This window comes from Melanostigma gelatinosum, assembly GCF_949748355.1.
Source record: "Melanostigma gelatinosum genome assembly, chromosome: 12".
NCBI lineage: Eukaryota > Metazoa > Chordata > Actinopteri > Perciformes > Zoarcidae > Melanostigma > Melanostigma gelatinosum.
This window is the reverse complement of record NC_136645.1, coordinates 18,503,654-18,523,018: the sequence shown is the minus strand read 5'-3', so window position 1 is coordinate 18,523,018 and position 19,365 is coordinate 18,503,654. Positions and strand designations below refer to the sequence as shown.

At 43.4% G+C, this 19,365-nt stretch overlaps 1 protein-coding gene across 1 annotated transcript; it reads left to right on the top strand.

The window, feature by feature from the left end:
• The first annotated feature begins 850 nt into the window (after window positions 1–850).
• Window positions 851–14,087, top strand: nid1a (nidogen 1a). The gene is made up of 20 exons (XM_079279800.1): window positions 851–1,189; window positions 2,900–3,202; window positions 3,280–3,506; window positions 3,612–3,916; window positions 4,018–4,158; window positions 4,548–4,799; window positions 5,093–5,293; window positions 5,471–5,704; window positions 5,896–6,033; window positions 6,553–6,681; window positions 7,209–7,352; window positions 8,676–8,801; window positions 9,260–9,487; window positions 9,717–9,892; window positions 10,585–10,711; window positions 10,814–10,985; window positions 11,579–11,736; window positions 11,815–11,938; window positions 12,746–12,858; window positions 13,481–14,087. The coding sequence occupies exons 1-20, from the start codon at window positions 986–988 to the stop codon at window positions 13,609–13,611; spliced, it is 3,633 nt and encodes a 1,210-aa protein (XP_079135926.1). The 5' UTR covers window positions 851–985; the 3' UTR covers window positions 13,612–14,087.
• The last annotated feature ends 5,278 nt before the right edge of the window (window positions 14,088–19,365 follow it).

The window sequence follows — 19,365 nt, the reverse complement described above, 5'->3', positions numbered from 1 at the left end:
ATGTTACCTAATTTCATTTTCAAAGCTCATTGACCAAAGTGTTGGCAAAAGCTATTTTCGGCTGATGTTAGCGGCAAACAAAAGGTCAGAGGTCACAACAAATCATGAGGAATCATGGGAACCAATGAATACTCACATTAAAAGGTGATGGCAATGTGGCCAACAGTTGTTGAGATGAGTGGACCAAAGTGTTGGATGGATGGCTGAGCATCCGTTAGCAGGGCAGAAACAGAACCATATTACCAGCACGCCCCTCATTATCCCAGCTGGAGTCCAGTCTGATAGCCGCAGCGGGATACCTCAAATGATTAGTGTATGGTACAGTGCTCTGTGATGTTCTCCTTTACATAATGTTTCAATCAAACCGGCCATGGGGCTCTGTTGCTGGTAACTGGTCCATGCTCTGATGTCTATGCTCTGATGGCCCCTTGGCCTGTGTCCAGATCTGCTAATACAGCCCAGTGTTGTCCCTCTGGAGACACTTGGACCTCCAACACAGTGGCCCCTGTGTTTTATAGTACCCTATCGTCCGAACACTGATGGCTGTTCTCTGCTGTTTTGGCAATGCTAAGACACTGAGCTGCAGGTCAGGTTTTAAATCCAGTGATGTGAATGTGACCTCATTGGCCACTTCTGTCCTCAACCAACCTTTATAACGGCAATCTTTCGTCTTTTCAAAGTGGACCAAACGCCATCACCACAGATGTCAATGAAGTGATCCAGATGTTATACAGTCATTACCACATCACTTCAGGAATGTGTTGGAGTAACAGCATGCAAAGAAAAGCGTAGGCTACCTCTTATTTCTCTCTCCAGTGTCGGTGGTTTAATGAAAGCGGCAGCTCTCGGCGCCCTCTCTCAACTCCGCCCCACGTTTCGCAAAAACTTTGACTGAACTTTCTTCCGCGGAGCCCGTGCGTCACTCTCCCAGTAACCTGGCTTGGACAAAGCACAGGACCGCTCAACTGCTCCGGAAACACGAACAATGGGTTGGCAGCAGCAAGGATGGCTCGTCTGTGCGAGTTTTCTCGGATTCGTGGCGTCGGTGCAGAGCATAACGCGGGGGGAGCTTTTTCCCTTCGGTCCAAGCGCAAGGGACCAGTTACTGGAAGCGGGGAATGACCAGACGCACCGACTTGAACTGGACAGGCCAGTGTTGTTTTACGATGGCACTTTCGACAGCATCTTCGTAAGTCAAACCACAACTTGGCACACCAACATTGTCATTTCAACACAAACGCTTGGGAGTTGTGGTCAGGGGTGGACTGTCCAACGATCTTGCGCAATTGCGCATAGCCTCGAAAAACCCGGGTAGTTATAGTGAAAAGTGTTCAGTAGCTACAACCTTAAACAACACATGGAAGTTGCAAAATGTATCTGGGGCGGAGAATGCGCTGGACTATATGTGTGAATATTGATTTGCTTATCACAGAGGCTGCTGTATCTTGTGCTTACGGCTTCCACTGAGATTATCATTTTACTGTTGACACACTGACCAGAGTCCTTGTTTTGCAATCCAACCCAAACATTTTGATGTCACATAACTGTGAGTATCTCTTACAACTAAGAGATACTCACATGAAACAAATATATGTTTAAAATATTTACTTCCAGCAACATTTAGATAATAAACTGTGCAAAAGAGTGACTTTGGAGGTTAGTCTGTTACTTAGTTAATTCTCAGAGGATTCATGTGATTATTATTTGCTGTTTTCAGTCACCATGTGGAGCTTTCAAATTACTTGAAAAAACCCAATAGCAACATTTAGCTGCACCATTGTGTTGGACATACAAAGTCTTCTCTTCAAAGAAAGTGCTGCATCTCTGTTTTAATTGTGCTGCATGTGGATGATCCGCTACCAGAGAGTGATTATGTACAAAAGCTTTTTCCTTTGAACGGCAGGAACTCAACATTTGATGAAGCTTTGTTGGTGTTTTATTTTTAATAAAGTTAGTTTTGGCCTATACTCGATGAAGCACTAATCATTATTTCTGTTTTGACAACAACTTCCTCTTTGATCAGTGAATTTTAATTTGTCGCTAATGGAACCGTTACATATCCAATCTCACCCAGGGAGCAGATCTATTAGAGGAGATGAGCTGAGGCAAGAAGTTGTGGTTAACACATGAGCCTGAGGTTGAGAGTAAATCAATCTCTGGGGGTTCCCAAATGCTGACTACTTATAAGTTACAAGCTCGTCAATATGGCCTGAAGATTTTTGTTTTTTCATGTACGAGACAGTCACTGAACTGTCTATGCCCTAAAGGCGAACAGTAATGCCTTTAACACCAGACATGGTGATAGAAAAAAAGAACTTTTATATAATCATTAGAATGCTTCATCGTCTCCTTCTGAGTGTGATTCATATCCCACAAACCTTAAAAATCTCTCTCTGCACCATGTCTGCGAGATCAGTTTCCCAGCTCTATCTTCCATTTTGGCAGGAAGTTGCTGTAATGAAGATTGGTGTGCAATCTTTGGGCTCTCTGGGGCTGCTCATCAAGGGGCAGGGACAGGAAACAGTGTGGCCCGGGCCAGCAATAGTGCTCTGGAAAGGAGCCCCATGTGCACTGTGTGTGTTTTTGACAAGAGCCCAGCTTGTCTTTATTTACAAGCCCTGCATGTGTTCATGTTAAACCTTAAGTGTGTAGGAAATCTGTGTTAAATGGCATCTTCTTTGTTCATTCGAGCCTTTGTAGGACATGGCAGCTGACTCGGATCATTAGTCTAATGAGTGTGGAATAAAGGTCAAAGCGGGTCAGACTGGACCGGGTTCACCTCTGATGTGAAACAGTTCTTCATGTGTCGTTATCCTGGTTACTCTAAAGACGGCCACACAGTGTCACAGTCATCTCACTCCTTGTTATCCCCATGACTAACTTGAGCTTTTCATTTCAGATCAACACCAATGGGTTCGTTGCCACAGCAGAGCCAACAAGCGAGTCGACATATCTCGGCAATATGCCCCCAAAATTCGGCATGATTGCAGCTCTGCAAGGAGACCTGGACACAAGTGATGGTGTGGGGAAAGTTTTCTTCCGTCAAGACTCCAGTCCTGATGTTCTAACTCGAGCGGCCCAGTACATCAACGGGGCCTTCCCAGAGGACGACGAAGTCAATCCCACCAATGCCGTGGTGGTCACCTGGGTTAATGTCGCCACCCATGAACCTCCAAGCAGAGGAGATGGCATTGACAAGAAGGTGAGCATCACATGGTAATTCAAGTGATCGGTGGTGTAACTTGTCATTTACGTACTCTCTAATGTTTTGTCACACAGAGAAACACCTTCCAGCTGGTTATTGCGTCCCTGGAGACTGCATCGTACGCTATTGTCCTGTATGCAAGGGACGGGATGCAGTTTTCCTCCACCCCCGTGCAAGGCGGCAGTGCGGTCATGCACGCTGGCTTCAGTAAGGGTTTGGTCCAGGGTTTCCTGTTTTCCAGTCAGGGGCCATACTACCGCACCACCACTGATCACGAGGATTCCATCACGGATTTAGCAGAGTAAGTCAACCAGTGGCAGCAATAACCATTTCCTGCCATTGTGTTGCTGCGTTTGTATAATGTTTTAAGAACAGTGACTGTAAAAGTCTCTTTTTCTCCTAATAGAAAGACCAACTCTGGCCTGCGGGGTTTATGGGTGTATGAGATTGGAACATCTCCCTATTTCACCAACGTGGCTCCGGGTGAGGTCACTGCCCTGCCCACCGAGGCCACGCCACAGGCGCCCACTGAGGGGGATGAGGAGGTAGCTGATGCAAGGAGGACTGTGTATACTAACGGACAGATAGAGCAGGATCCTCCTTATGAGCCGGAGAGGGTGCAGATCGACGTCCACCCAATTCAGTACCAGCCACATCAGCCTGACAACCCAGAAGTCTTGGTGGTGGACGACACAGATATAAATGTAGATGGTGAGTCCACTAGAGAAAGTCTCAAAGGCTCTTTGCTTATCATAGTTGGAAAATTCTAGGTGTTCCTGCCACATTCTAACCATGTTTCTCCCTGTTTTCAGTGTTCTCATACAACCTGGGGACATGTGCCAACAGTAGGAATAAGTGCTCCCAGTTTGCTGACTGCAAGGACCACTCCAGTGGATACTGCTGCAACTGCAGACCTGGCTTCTATGGCAACGGGATACAGTGTGTTGCAGAGGGTAAGTGTTTGTTCATTCTTTACTGCTTCAAGAAAATGGAGAGGAATGGGTTCGGTTAAATATGTGCCTGTATGGCAATGTTTTTTGACAGTTTCTTGTCACATTCTATGAGCTAATGTTTTGAGTTGCAATAACAGTAAACATAAAATACGATGACATATTGTGATGCTGTTATTATCCCCATGGTACCATGTTCCTCAGCTCAATATCCTAGTCATGTGACACACTTAAGACACCTTTCAAAGATCTTGTATTTTCAGCTGTATTCTTTTCCTCATTTAAATGTTCAGTGTATTATATAATTGACCATTACACAAACTCCTGAAATTCTTTGAGCAAACTGGGAAGAATGTATGTGTTAAGCTCTGGTGTTTGGTTTGTTTCTGCAGGAAAGCCACAGAGGATGAATGGTAAAGTGTATGGAAAAGTGTATGTGGGCGACTCTGCTTCTCCAGTGGAGTTCAGCAGCAACGACCTCCACTCATACGTCGTGGTAAACGATGGCCGCTCCTACGTGGCCATCAGTGACATCCCTAGCACCATTGGACCCTCACTGCTGCCCCTGTCGGCCCTTGGCGGTGTGATTGGGTGGGCGTTTGCTTTGGAGCAGCCTGGCTTCAGGAATGGCTTCAGCATTATCGGTGAGAGAAATATTTCCACAACTGCACCAAATAATATCTGTGACGCCGAGAAGCTTTTCGTGTGTTTTTCTCATGCTTGGCTTGGTTAGAAAATGACATAACTGAATATTCAGGAAGTCTAAATCTCTGTAAACAAAATGTAAACGCTGCTACAAGCGGTTTGCCATACAGCTGCAGTTTTACTCACTCCGTCCAGCCGAATTCCCCTCAGGTTACTTCAGCTGTGACAGAAGGCGGCGAGCCAAAGTTCATCCAGGGCCAGGGTCTTAAAGTTAACCTCCTCTTCTCGGTAGGGGGGGAGTTCACACGGCAGGCTGAGGTGACCTTTCTGCCAGGGAATGAGAAGCTGACCATCAGGCAGGAGTTCAAAGGCATCGATGAGCACGACCACCTGGCGGTGAGCACCACCCTGGAAGGCCGGGTCCCTGAGGTGCCTCGTGGCTCCACCGTGAAGATCGACCCTTATTCTGAGGTCTACCAGTACAGCAACAACTGTGAGATACAGCTTGAACAGAGACTCACTTTGTTTTGAATGAAAATGTCGGTGGCTTGTTTCCCCTGTTGTTTTGCACTTGTCCAAACCTCTTTTCTGCTTTTGTAATCAGAACTAAACCATTAAGAAGACTAACGAGTCACCTACTTGCTTCTTACCTGCCTATCACACCTTCCAGTGATCACTTCATCCTCCACTCGGAACTACGAAGTAAGCTTGCTCGATGGCTCCACTTCCAGCAGGACGTACCAGTGGCGTCAGACCATCACCTTCCAGAGCTGCCACCATGGCGAGTCTTTGAGAGACATGAAACCAACTCAGATGCTCAGCGTGGACCAAGTCTTTGTCCTGTACAATGCTGATAATGAACTCATCCGGTTCGCCATGAGCAACAAGATCGGGGATATCAACGGTGAGGTCATGGAGATTATTTTTGTCTTCCTGTTTTGGTCTGCGCACACTTCCTTCCTGGAGTGCAACATACAGTATTACATCCTGACCAAGGACTGGTTTTATTAAAAGTTATGGCTCATTTTGTCATGGTATCACATGAATTGATATTATAATGGTAAGATTGTCCTAAAATACACCCTTAACTCCCAGGAGGGCAGCCAGAGGAGAACCCGTGTTTCACTGGAAGACACGGCTGTGACACCAACGCCGTGTGCCGACCTGGAGAGGGAAATCAGTTCACCTGCGAGTGTGCTGTTGGCTTCAATGGTGATGGCCGCACATGTTATGGTAAGAATGACACATGATGTGACATGAAAAAAAGACCTTTGTTTCCATTGTTTTTGGCAACAAAGATTCTCACCATTAATGTAGTTTAACTCAAACTGTGTCCGCGTCTGTTTGGAGCCATCATTTGATGAACCCAGACTTTCTAAAGCCTTCCTTCCAGGGGAACTGGGCGATCTAACCAATTAGCAGAGGGAGTGTCACATGGGAAACAAAGTCTCCCATACTCCCAGACCAGGTTAGCATATATACTGCGGCCCATGCTCTATATGCAACCATGAGTCTTTTGTATGCCAGACCGGACGGGAAGAGCTCTGAGGCACATGCAGTGAAAAGAGGAAGGAAGTATCTCAGACAGATGCTATCTTGAAACATTTGTAATTAAGAAACCTAATCAAGCTCTCTCCTCTGATTTCCATCTGATAATCAAGGACACTGATCCCAAATCCCGACTTCAGAGCCTCAAACTTAAAACACGGTTGCCGTTATTAGCATATGATAATTGGCTCTTCTCTTTATCAGACATTGACGAGTGCAGAGAGAATCCTCAGCTCTGTGGCTTCCACGCCATCTGCAACAACCAGCCCGGGACCTTCCGCTGTGAATGCGAAGATGGTTATCAGTTCGGCAATGATGGCCAGACCTGCACTGGTAAGTGTTGTCTGTTCACTGCCGGGTACAATTATATATTTCTGAAATCTCACCTGGCAGTTCTTTTCTCACTGAGTCATCAGCTGTATGTCCCCAGCTGTAACTGACATATGTTAAAGGAATAGTGCAGCCTTTTTGGAAATCGGCTTATTTGCTCTCTTGCCTTAAGTTAGAAGAGAGTTAACAAATTTGCCTACCAGCACCTCTGAAGATCACGAATTCACTTGTTGTATCTTGTTTGTTAGCTGTTTCACCCTGTTTCTAGTCTTTATGCTACGCTAAGCTAACCGACTGCTGGGAGAAGCCTTATATCTGTCATGCGAGTGGTACCGATCTTCTCATATAGCTCTCGGCAAGAGAGTGAACAAATATATACGTGTACCAAAATATTGAACTATTCCTAAGATAAGTTCACTGAAATAAGAATGACAAAAAGCATTGTGGCAAAATTTAACAAACGTTGAACTGTTCAGTGTTTTGTGTGATGTCTGGTCATTTCATATCGGAGTATTTCTTCTTCTCCTCAGAGGTTAATCAACCTGTGGACGCCTGTGAAGAAGGAACCCATAACTGTGACATTCCTGAGCGCGCTCAGTGCAGCTACACCGGAGGCTCGTCCTACATCTGCTCCTGCCTGCCAGGGTTCATAGGAGATGGTAGAGTCTGCCAAGGTACTGCGTAGAGACACTGGACATGTGCTTTTGTTACAGAATATCTATTCAAATGTTACGGAATATACACAACATTAATGAGTCATTGTTGCATCTAAATAGTATATTAGCACCAATTACTGTTAGCACATAGCTTTAGCGTTTATTATCCTGAACTGTATACGTGGTTTTGCACATTTTAGCCCGTTAATTACTAATTGTTGTAGCCATTTGAGCTTTGTACGTTTTAAGACTTATCTTTAAACTTACACAGATGTGGTAGCAGTGTGCATACAAATGACATGACATCCAACACACAAAGCAGCCGCTCTGATTGGCCAGACTGCAATTACATTTTAAATCAAATTATTTAGTTATCATTTAAAGAAAGGATAGTCATCATTAAGATCTAATTCATATTTGGTTTATGTAAATGATCTTGCAGTTTATTCATGGATGATTTAAAATATTATTTAATAATTGAATTATTAACTGATTCTAATTACACTGTAAAAGTCTGTAATTACACCTGTGGAACACTACAGGCTTTGTACTTGTTGGTGTCTGTGAGGAAAATGTGAATCCTGAGATTTCAGAGTTTGCTGCCAAAAAGCTTTGCAATCATGAGCGATGTTGTCACTCAGACAATCATCGTAGAGGAAGATAAAACATGAGCGGACAAGGACATAGTACATAGATCATAGGAGCTTCTGGCGATGAAAATGTTGTTGGATATTCATCCTCAGGTATCGAGTGACAAAGCATCTTTTGTTAAGCTCACAAGTAGATTTGTGAAAACCCTCCCTCCTTGCAAATGCCCTATCATGTGATGATGATCAACAAAAAACAAGAAACCAACGGCTGCGTGCAGGGCGTGGTTCAATCCCAAATCATATGACGTGTTTTTAAAATGTGAATTTAACGTTAATGTTAATGATACTAATGTGAAGTATTTCTAGTCAACAGGCTAAATGGAAAATCCAATCCAGTAGTCCAGATTTCAAATCCATCACATGGACCTTGAGGCTGTAACTGTTAAACCATCTGCTCAGGACCGGGGGAAGTGAGATTGCCTACAAAATACATCTGCAGCGTTTTAGCAGTGAAACATGAAAAGCAGATGGTCGGTCCTGAGTCGGCTTCTAGTTTTTTTGGCTGGTCCTCAGCAGCACTCGTAGTTTCCATTCTTTCCATGCCTCTGCTTGATGTTGCTGGGCACAGGCTGACCCAGATCATAATGTAGATCCCCGACCGTAAAAGGACACGCAGAACTTATTTTATACGGTCTGTGACTGATTCTCCCATCTCTCTCTCTCTCCTCGCCCTCTTCTCTCCTGCCTGAAGACATAGACGAGTGCCAGCCTGGCAGTGGCAGGTGTCATCAGAACACCGTGTGTTATAACACCCAGGGTTCATTTACCTGCCAGTGCCGGCCAGGTTCCTATGGCGACGGCTTCTCCTGCTCTCCAGGTATGCCGTCACTTTTTGACAAGCAAACCCAACGTCTCCCTCAAACAGTGCATCGTTGTCGTATCCAGTCCGGTAACGTTCAGCCTCTGCTGCTGCAAGTTTAGTTTGGGAAATCGGCCGTGGGAGTTCAGACGGTTTTGGTCATTGTTTTCTTTGATTCAGTTGCAGAATCAATAATAGTAAAAGACGGATCATTTTCACTCTGAGCATTGTTTATTCCTCCCATTTGGGCACGAGGAGTGCTTGGAAATGAGTTCCCCGCCAGAGTATATTGGTGCCAGCTGGAGCCTGTTTTTCATTTTCTTCTGGATAGCAAAAGGAATTTGTCATGCCTTACAAGGGATTACTGTAGCTGAATTTAAAGCAGGATACAACAGTTCATATAAATGAGCTTATGAATACGTTTGTGCCAATGTTGCTGTGTTCACTCTGAAGCTCTTTTTTTCTTTTTACTACAGAGAGAACAAAAACACGATGCGAGACCCACAGAGACAGTCTCCAGGGTGCGACGGCGTACGGTCCACGGGGCCCCCGACCTCCCGTCGGACAGTACATCCCATCATGTGATGAGAACGGTGCCTACGAACCCACGCAGTGCCACGGCAGCACGGGACAGTGCTGGTGCGTGGACCGGAACGGGCAGGAGATCCCTGGGACTCGCTCCGGGCCTGGCAGCAGACCAATGTGTGAGTACATCTCATGTAAACGCTTGACAACAAGGGACCACAGTGTCTCCCACGGTGTATTAAAAAGACCAAACACGCATGACCAATGAGCAGCCACAAACTCCAACAAGACTCTACAGCTCCGCTTTGAAGAGGATTTTGTCGACCAGAAAACGTTTCCGTTGCTAAACTGATTTGGGGTTAGTTCCCCTTCCGCAAGGCTTGATTTGTCAGCGTTTGTCTCCGGTAGGTATCGACCATGGTGGTGTGGCACCACCACCTGTTGGACCCACCCCTCGACCCGGCGTCCAGCCCTTGCCTCAAGGAACACACCTGCTGTTCACCCAGAGCGGCAGGATAGATTACATCCCTCTGGAAGGTTATGATATGAAGAAGGACGATGCCAAGGCCGTCCTCCATCTCCCTGTAAGTGTCTCGAAATTACCAACATTGTTCTGAGACATTTTAACAGGCTTTTCTGTTCATGAAAATGTGTTATGGTATATTTTTTACTGGCTTTATGTCTGTTCGTGACAGACAAATGCCGATTCAAAGATCACAGCTGTACGATAAGCACTTCTGAGTAAAGAAATCTTTCACAGTGAATATGTAAGTTTAAGAGGATAGCAACTCTTAAGTTCATCTTGGGCACAATGTCATGTCAGTTTTTTTAGGTATATGGGATGATTCAGATCATACTAGAGAAAACAATCAAAACATAGCTACAGTCTGTTTGCGTTTATCATTTGCAACATCAGCTCAGCCTCTTACACAAGCCGCTCCCTTGGTGGTAACACGTCAATTCCAGCTTTGCCATTTCGCCATCTGCTTCATGCATTCACTGCTTGCACTTTATTGGAGGCACATGTTGACATTCACCCTAATTACTAACATCAGTCTGACATCTTTGGAATTGCAATCTGCACTTTCTTGTTGCGCTCATTTCCCAAAGCAGCTGGTGGGAAGCCCGGCCGAGTTACTCACTCTCTGTGTGAGACTCTGTTTTGGATTTCTGTCTAGACAAAAAAAAAAACATCTGCTCCGTGCCTTTATCTCTGACCACTCTTGTTTGAAAAAAAGTACACTTCAAAGATTGCTGCTTGCTGACCCCTCCGCAGGAGAAGGTAATCATCGGCGTGGCCTATGACTGTGTGGAGAAAATGGTCTACTGGACTGAAATCACATCTCCCTCCATCAGCAAGGCCAGCATCCAGGGGGGAGAGCCCACTGCAGTCATTACATCAGGTAACACTTCACTTTTATCCTTTCACTTTCAGCCAGCTGTGAACCAGGAGGCTGCTTTCATAAGACAAAGAACCTGATGTGCAAAATGTATCCTCTCGACAGATGTGGACAGCCCAGAGGGTATCGCCATCGACCACTTGGGAAGAACTATGTTCTGGACGGACTCCGTGAAGGATCACATCGAGGTGGCCTCTCTGGACGGGTCCCAGCGTCGCGTCATTATAGACTCTGATCTCGTCAACCCTCGCGCTATTATCACCGACCCTCCCAATGGGTGGGTGTTGTTTCACGTAAAACTTTTACCCTTTACCTGCTCGTTAAACTCGTCAAACTGCAACTGAGATACCAATCGCTGAGTAACTTGTTACAGTTTTGAAAGAACTTTTTAAAGTAGAATTGTCTGTTAGGAGGTTCACATTTAGAGGAACAGCTCAACATTTTTGGGATTACACTTATTTGCTTTCTTGCTGAGATGAATAATACTCTCATGTCCAAACCACATAGAACAACACTTTTTTTGTACGGATTAAACAAACGAGATATGAAATAGTAATTAGTGACGAAATGGCTTTTGTTACCTCTGAACAGAGCCCTGCTTCTAGTCTTTATTCTAAGCTCAGCTCACCGGCTGCTGCCTGTAGTTTTATACTGAAAGGACAGATATGAGAGCGTTATTGATCGTCTCATCGAACTCACGGCAAGAAAGCGAATGAGCATTTGTCCCAAAAGATGAAACTATACATCTGGATGGCATTACTGTTTGTGTGAATATTACTACATTAATCAAACACTGCCAGTAATTTAAAGGATCTGATCAAAGAATCTGTGGAGTTTGACGGTGAACTGACACCACACCTGTCCTCGCAGTAATCTTTACTGGGCCGACTGGAACCGCGACGCCCCCAAGATCGAGACCTCTTACATGGATGGATCCAACAGGAGGGTGCTGGTCAAAGACGACCTCGGCCTGCCCAATGGCTTGACTTACGACTCTCAGAGCTCTCTGCTTTGCTGGGCAGACGCAGGTACGGTAGATTTCAGACGGATGACTCATCAATGAAATGATGTCTGGCCTCTCATCAGCAGTAATCTCTCGTCTGTAGGCACACACAAACTGGAGTGCACGCATCCGGGCCACGGCGACCGCAGGAAGGTCCTGGAGGGGCTTCAGTACCCTTTTGGAATCACGTCTTATGGGAAGAACATCTACTACACTGACTGGCGGAGGTTTGACTTGTTCTACTGTCATGAACACTTCTGGCGTCTTTTATCCAATGACAACATAGGAGATGTAACTAAAAGAAAATGATTTAAGTATTCCAATGAATTAAACCTGACAATGCTTTATGTTTGCATACATAATGATTAAAGGTTATCACACACATATTTAGTGGTTGGGCTTTAGTCAGTTCTCGAGTACCTTGATGTGATGTGGATGGTTTTAAATTAGCAGACATTGGAATTTATAGAATGAAGGACATAAGCCAGCCTTTATCCATGGTCCACTGTGCAATGTAAGAACTCAGATCAGTCAAAGTAGAGGAAGGAGAGGTTAAGTCAGAGGTCATAAAGCTCCCCGCCCTTCAAGCCCTTGATGTTCTCCCAGACCTCTCTGAAGACTGTGGAGCTTTCTTTCTTCCTATGCGGCTCATTCTGTATGTTAGCCACTGCACAAATGCGGGGGTTGGGGTGTCTATTTGTGTGTGTGTGTGTGTGTGTGTGTATGCAGGGTGAGGAAGCATCCTAAAAAGTGACAGCTGCTTGCAATTTCTCCACCTCAGTGTCTGTGAGTGACCTGCCCAGGGCCTCCCTCTGATCTTGCGAGGCTGTAGCCCTGCTGGAGAAGGTTGAGAGGTGGCGGGTGGGGGAGGCACTCAAACTATGTCACTTATGGCTCAGAAAGCTACACTAACCCTGACTCATTCTTGACAGACTTTCCACGAAACACAAGGGGAGGCAAGGGGATGCTCACATTTCTCAAGCTGGGATCCTCCCGGATCGCTAAACTCTTGCCGCTTATTGTGTTCACGACAGGGATGCCGTGGTTGCAGTGGACCGCCATTCCGGCAAGGAGTCAGACGAGTTCCAGCCTCAGAAACGGACCAAGATATATGGGATCACCACAGCCTACGCACAGTGCCCGTCAGGTAAACATAGCAGTTGGGAACAGGGCCATATACTTCCCTGTGAATTCCCCTCAAAATGTTTGCTCTTGAAGCCTTCAAAATGTTTACTGATTGTATTATTTATCTAGCAATTACTGAGAAAACACTCCCAGTCCCACAAAGAGCCATTCCTAGAAATAGCTTGACCCTTGTACATTTAGGGGGCTAGCTTTGAGCCGGCCTTATTATCCATTCCCTCTACTCTTCCGGACGTAGCAGCCCAGTTTTGTGCCCTCTTGTAAAGGACTCTGAATGCAGAAAAAAAGAAGAACGGCAGCTTCTGAAAGCAACACGAGGCTTTCTGCAGCTAGTATTCATCATGAAGTAAAGGGATGACTGATGTTACTGCGCGGCCCCAGGCTCCTTCGTCTCTTCTAGATAAGGCTGCATGCGTAAAGCCAGGGAATGTGGAGTCAAGGGAGAGGGGCCTCCAACATCTGGAGTTTGCGATGTGTTCCCTCTAAGTATGTGTATGTCTGTTGAACTAACAGTGAAGAGACGGTTTCCTGCCGGTTCCTTGCTACGCTGGATGATTTATACAAATGTCCTGGAATGTCCCACATTAATAAGAGTTTGTATGTTTTTTTTTTTTTACTTCCTCCAGGACAAAACTACTGTGCCGTGAACAACGGGGGCTGTACTCACCTCTGTTTAGCGACCCCCAACGGCCGCTCCTGCAAATGTCCCAACAACGCGGTGGGTGTGGGCTGCGTGGAGAGAGACAGCGGTTACTGAAAAGGGGGGACGGCTGTGCCATGAGAGTCGACACTGTTTGGATGTTTGACCGCAAATTAGGAGCCACTCAGCATTACTAAACTATCGCTGGTGAAAATGCCACTGAAAACCAGAGGTGACCTTACTGTGCCTTTTATTGCTCAGTGTTATGCTTATCTGCATTTTTTTTTTTTTTTTACATTTCCCTTGATGAAATCACAGCTGCGGAACATTGAGAATTGTAAATATAAACACTATTATTTTGTCTTTTTCTGAGTGCACATAGATTGAGAATAAAGCTCAAGGGATACATAATTTAATGTGAAATTCATCACAGCGATGCATGACGTCATCTGGTGTCAGTTGTGTTACACTGTGGCGTGTTTGGATTAGTTTATCTCGCTGAAGTATTATTGTGGAATAGGACGAGTGTCTGTACAAGCTGGTGGGACGAGTTTAAATGCTGGGCAGCAAAAGAATAAACATTTTTTCTAACATGTCGGTCTGCTTTGTCTGTGGTTCTAGAGCAATAATAGTGACACCGTGTGTTAGGCGGGGTTCATTACAAATGCATATGTGGTGTTGTGCTGCGGTAGGTGGCGTCACAGTAAACCGTATGTCCAGTATCTGCCGTGGTCGAACAAATGACCCGTCTATGGCAGATTCACATATCAAAATGTGTGTAAGGACACATTTATGATTTGTTCTTAAAATAGTCCTACATGACTAATGTTGGCCTTTAGAATGATCATGAATTACTTTTTAAAATTAGAGTATTTTTCAACTCGCTATATATACATCAATTTTCCACATTATCGTGCATTTCTTGTTCATTAAATGGAAGTTTACTTGAATAACTGAGTCAGCCACTAGACATTTGGATTGGACTAATTCCAGGCCTGCTATGACGTTTCTGCTTTGCTGACAAAGGAAACCAAATGCTGCCACCCGAACAGTACGCTGCCGCCATAAGGGAGACACATGGCGACGTCAGTGGTGCATTAACGGTCTCTTGATAAATTCGGAATATGGATTATTTCTCGCATGAGCTGCAACCTTATTGAAACCACGATATTCATATGAGGGCTGCAACTGCATTTTTATTAGTTGTCACTCTGCTTGTTGTTCTCGCCTATACACTTTCTAAAAAAGGTTTTTAAAAAGGATGATTAAAAGGTCCTAAAATACAAACGGATGTCATGAAATAGTTTGTTTAGTCCAGTGGCGGGCCTTCACTGCTGTCTTAGCACCTAATAACCTCATGATGGCGCCACAGCTACGGTTATTTGTTTCTTGGGGTGTAACATCACGTATTCGTTTTAAACCGTTCGGTACAAGGCTTACAAACCGAACAATAATACTGGTGCATTTGGAAAATGCAGAAGCTTAAATTGTGGTAAATATAACGTTTTCGGTCTGTCTGTCTGTCTGTTTAGTTTCCGGGTCAGCGTCTGACCCCGGAAGCAAAACAACACGCACAAACTCACGCTGTTTTGTAACAGCATGGCAGTACCTCTGGGTCCACCTTCAGGACACAATTCACTTTTTTCTTTGGTTTATTGTTTTGCAGAGTGGTATCCAAGAATAGCAATGTTTTTTTCCCTCAACTTTTCATCCTTCAATGTTTTTTGTTTAATGATCATCACATCTTTACTGCCAGCATGGCCTGTTAGTTGTATGTGTGGAAAAGCATTGTTTTTTTCTGTCATAAAACCCAAGTTAATGCTTAATTACCTAATGAAATACTTAGTATTATTCCTGAAGTGTTTACAATCCGTCTTATGTGTTCATCTTCTTACCTCCCTGACTGTTGATGGTTTCTCAGAGCTGTTGGATATGTGGCAATGCTTTGATCTGTGTATGGACTGATTTAAAATCCTGTGTTCTACAAAGTAATCCTCATGACTCGGTGTAGCTGCTTGTTGACAGATGCAAAGCTGTTTTAAGCCACTATACATGTTATATTCACTATTTAAGAAGCTTTACAGGAACTCAACATGACTGAAGTTGAACCAAAAAAAATCTCACAGTACAGAAGTGTGACTTTAGAGGACTCGAGTGTTTTATTGAATGCAACACCAAACCAGTGAAGTTGAGAAATGAGTCGGAGCAGTTCACACAATCCTGCAGAAGAATGACCAGGATACATCTGTAAATAAAGAAACGTCCTCATTAATTATCTCAGTGTTTCTGTGTTTACACAATAACCCTCATTACTTTATATATATATTTATATTTATTTCACTAACAAGGACCACGGCAATAACAGTATGAGTTTCGAGAGGTTTATTGCATAGTGGAATGATATCATGCAAATTGAACACTGATTTGAAACAGCGTCTCCCCCCTGAACCAAATGTATTTACAAAACTCAGTTTAACTGATGTGATGTTATATTATGAGTTCTGAAAATACTATAAGGTCACTAATGACTGTTGCTAATTGCAACAGCTTAGTACCACAGTCACATTTATATCATATTAATACAATCAGAGATAGCTGAATACTTGAAATGCTACACATAAAGTGAGTTTATATGTGATAATGATGAATGCTAAAACAGTGAACATATCTATTTAAAGGTTACATTTAAACATTCGCCGCCCATAAACTACTGGTCAGACCAGACCAAGTAAGCCTGTTGCAGAAAACCCCTGAATGTATTGAATTAATGGTGTCTTTTATTGGTGAAGAATTTACTAATTTGTAAGGGATATGTTTTATTTCTTGATTCAAAAGCCATGAAAATAGTTTGGAATCTTGGCCACTCATGTGGATCAGTTTATTATGCTCCTGTATTGTTCTTATTTATTGAGCAGTCTTCTGTTTTTAGACCTCACTAATCAAATTGAAAATACTCTTCAAAAAACATTGAGAAAAGAATCATCAGCATTAGTGACTTACGATTGTAAAACCAGCAATACAATCCAATGCAGAGGAACTGTTCTTAATGTATAGCTGGTATTTCTAAGGTTTCTCTGGAAACGGCCACAGTGAGATGATTCCAACATTCCAGATGTTGTGTACATAATTACCTGTTTCTGAAGTAACCTGTGGAAAATAAACTAATGCTCTTTGGCAAAAATCCTCCTGTCTTCATTTCATCCTCTGGGTTTCTCTTTTTTCAAACCAGTGCAGTTCATGAAGAACACAGTTCAGTACAAAATGGACAGTCCAAGGTACAGGGCAACAGTATTTGTATTTAATGATTTGAATTTCAATCCAACAATTTAACCTCCCTAAAAAGCATGTGCCAGACTTAACACATGTGCCAGACTTAACACACTGCAGATATAAAGAAAACAAAAGCAGTTTCACTTACCAAATGCTGTTCTATTTAAATACAAAGTCCATCCTCCTCTTTGTTTACAAAGAGGTCAATAACTCGGCTGTGCAGTACATCCGTGCGATTCAGTTCCAGCAAGAGGTCCTTTTCAGTATTTCCCTATTCTTCTTAACTTTTTCATTGTGGAGCTCCGTTTCCCTGCAAACTTGTTCGTTGATCTGGAGATCCACTCGGGTCCTTCCAAACGTTTTTAAGAGCACTGTAGCTTGCAAGTGTCCCGCCGTACTTTGGTGTCATGTAGCGGCTTTGCTCAGGCAGCTTAATGTCCTTCTTGAGAAAGGCGTTCCCAGTAACTCCGCCACTAAATCAGCTTCTCGTCCTTCCGCCATTTCATGTTAAAAAAAACAAAGCTAAGTAAAAAAAAAAAAAAATGCCATAATTTCTTCCATATCTTTCCACTTGAACTCTGACTGCTAACAACCTCAGTTCTGCTAGCAAGCACAAGTTTCACTTTAGTCACGTGCTCGCCCACTGACCAATCACAGCACACTGCACCTAGCGGGAAAGCTACAGATGAACGCTGAGCTGCACCTAACGCTGACGTCATTATAGGCCGCTAGCGGCCGCTGACACGTCAAAGAATACGCCCAACATGTCAAACTAAAGATCTGATTGGTTGAACACTATGACAATCAACCATGTACTTTAATCTGCACTGGCTGCAGAGCCGAGTCTGCAGGCCTCTGCCTCTGTTCTTACATAGACACACAGGTGAGATCTGAGAGCAACTGAGGAAGACAGTAGCTGTGCAATGAGAAAATAAGATAATGGGAAAAATATTTTTATAAATTATAATACATGTAGTGCATTTAAGAAACATTATTAAATTATAAAATAAATTATAATTTTTTTTTTTTTAAATATAAATAGCTTTGTGATTCTGTTTAGGCCAGCAGAGAAGTCCTTGCAGGCCCTGACGGCCCGCCACTGGTTTAGTCTGACTTACACTCAGTTTACAGTGAGGCAAATAAAAGCAGTAAATCCTCGCTATTGTCAAATGGACCTAGGATATGCTTCCTTAAAAAAGTACTTCAACGATTACTCAATTAGCAAAATAGTTGCAAGTAATTTCTCTGTCAGTCTCATAGATGGAAGTCAAAACTTGTTTATACTGTAGCGACACAGAGATTTTTGAATAGTCATTTATATTGTGTGTGGTGGTTTATCTATGTAATATTAAAACATGTCACATTGCTCCCAAAAGCAGGCACATTATAAATATTGATATAACAAGAATCTGCCAGTATTATCGGATTTACAGAAATATTTCAAACGCACCACGATTACTGATCGCAAAGCTCTGATTGATTGGGGATTTTTTTGTTTGTTATCCAATGGGAAGCACAATAGAAGTCAGTGGGCATGTCACCGGACAGGGGGCTGTCTTGACCCTGTGACTTGTCTGCGAGGATTATTTATGCCCTGGTCAACACAGATAGAAACGGATAAATCTTTTGGATGAGTTATTTTATAGACTAGAGAGACTAGAGGGTACTATATTTGTAGGCCTAACGTTAATTACATGTATATGTTGCTAATCACGTACAAATTAAAATATGTCACCAATAAAATGAACGTGAGATTTCTGTGCGTTAACCATCATTACAGGAGTAAAGTCCCTCACTCGGCCGTTGTTCAGGAAAGGGGCGGGACTGTATGGGACTGTCTTGCAGTCAATGCTGAGGGCAGAAATCCCAAACGCTGCTGTGGGATTGCAGTCTCTGCTGCACGAAGGCTAGCATTAGCTGTCTTTAATTTATGGGAAACGAAGGTATGGAAATTAATTATTCTCACTTAAAACTGGGTATTCTGAATGTAAGAAAGATGTAGCTGAAGCCTATTATCTGCTTATTTTAGTAAAGCCTGTGAACGATATGTTCGTTTATCTTTGTTGCACAGTTTTGACAGCTGCCTAACGTTACACTGAGCGATGCGGTGCAACAACAGCTAACGTTATGATTGTTAGCCAGACAACTGAAATGCATACGTTTCATTAAAATAGGACGTGGAACCCATTAGGCATAGTGGCTCTAAAGTTAATATAGTATTTATGTAATTATTATGGTTGAAATGGATGAGCTTTATTGCGGTCAAGCTAGCTAGAACAATACACCACTATCGAGCAGAACTTTCAAAATAAAACATTAAGCGCAACGTTGTCAGAGAGGCAATTCTGTCCTCAACTGGTGTAATGAAAAGTGTGAATTGACAACAATTACGTTTGTGGCACATAGTTAAAATGAATCGCATAAACACGTCACACTAAATGTTTAAAATGAACTTTGTTGTGAAAGACTAGAATGCAATTATTCCCAAAAAAGTATGTCTTTATGCTATTTAAAGTGTTAATAAATTATTTATTTTCTTCTCAAAATTATTGTTTTGATGAAGTTCATAAAATGTAGTGTATTTGTATTCTTATATTGTGA

Bases quoted from the DNA above. Each gene is read 5' to 3' on its own strand.
- nid1a (XM_079279800.1), top strand. From the start codon at position 986: ATGGGTTGGCAGCAGCAAGGATGGCTCGTCTGTGCGAGTTTTCTCGGA. The intron at 3,203-3,279 runs GTGAGCATCACA...TTTGTCACACAG, and splicing joins GAGATGGCATTGACAAGAAG to AGAAACACCTTCCAGCTGGT. The intron at 8,802-9,259 runs GTATGCCGTCAC...TTTTTACTACAG, and splicing joins CGGCTTCTCCTGCTCTCCAG to AGAGAACAAAAACACGATGC.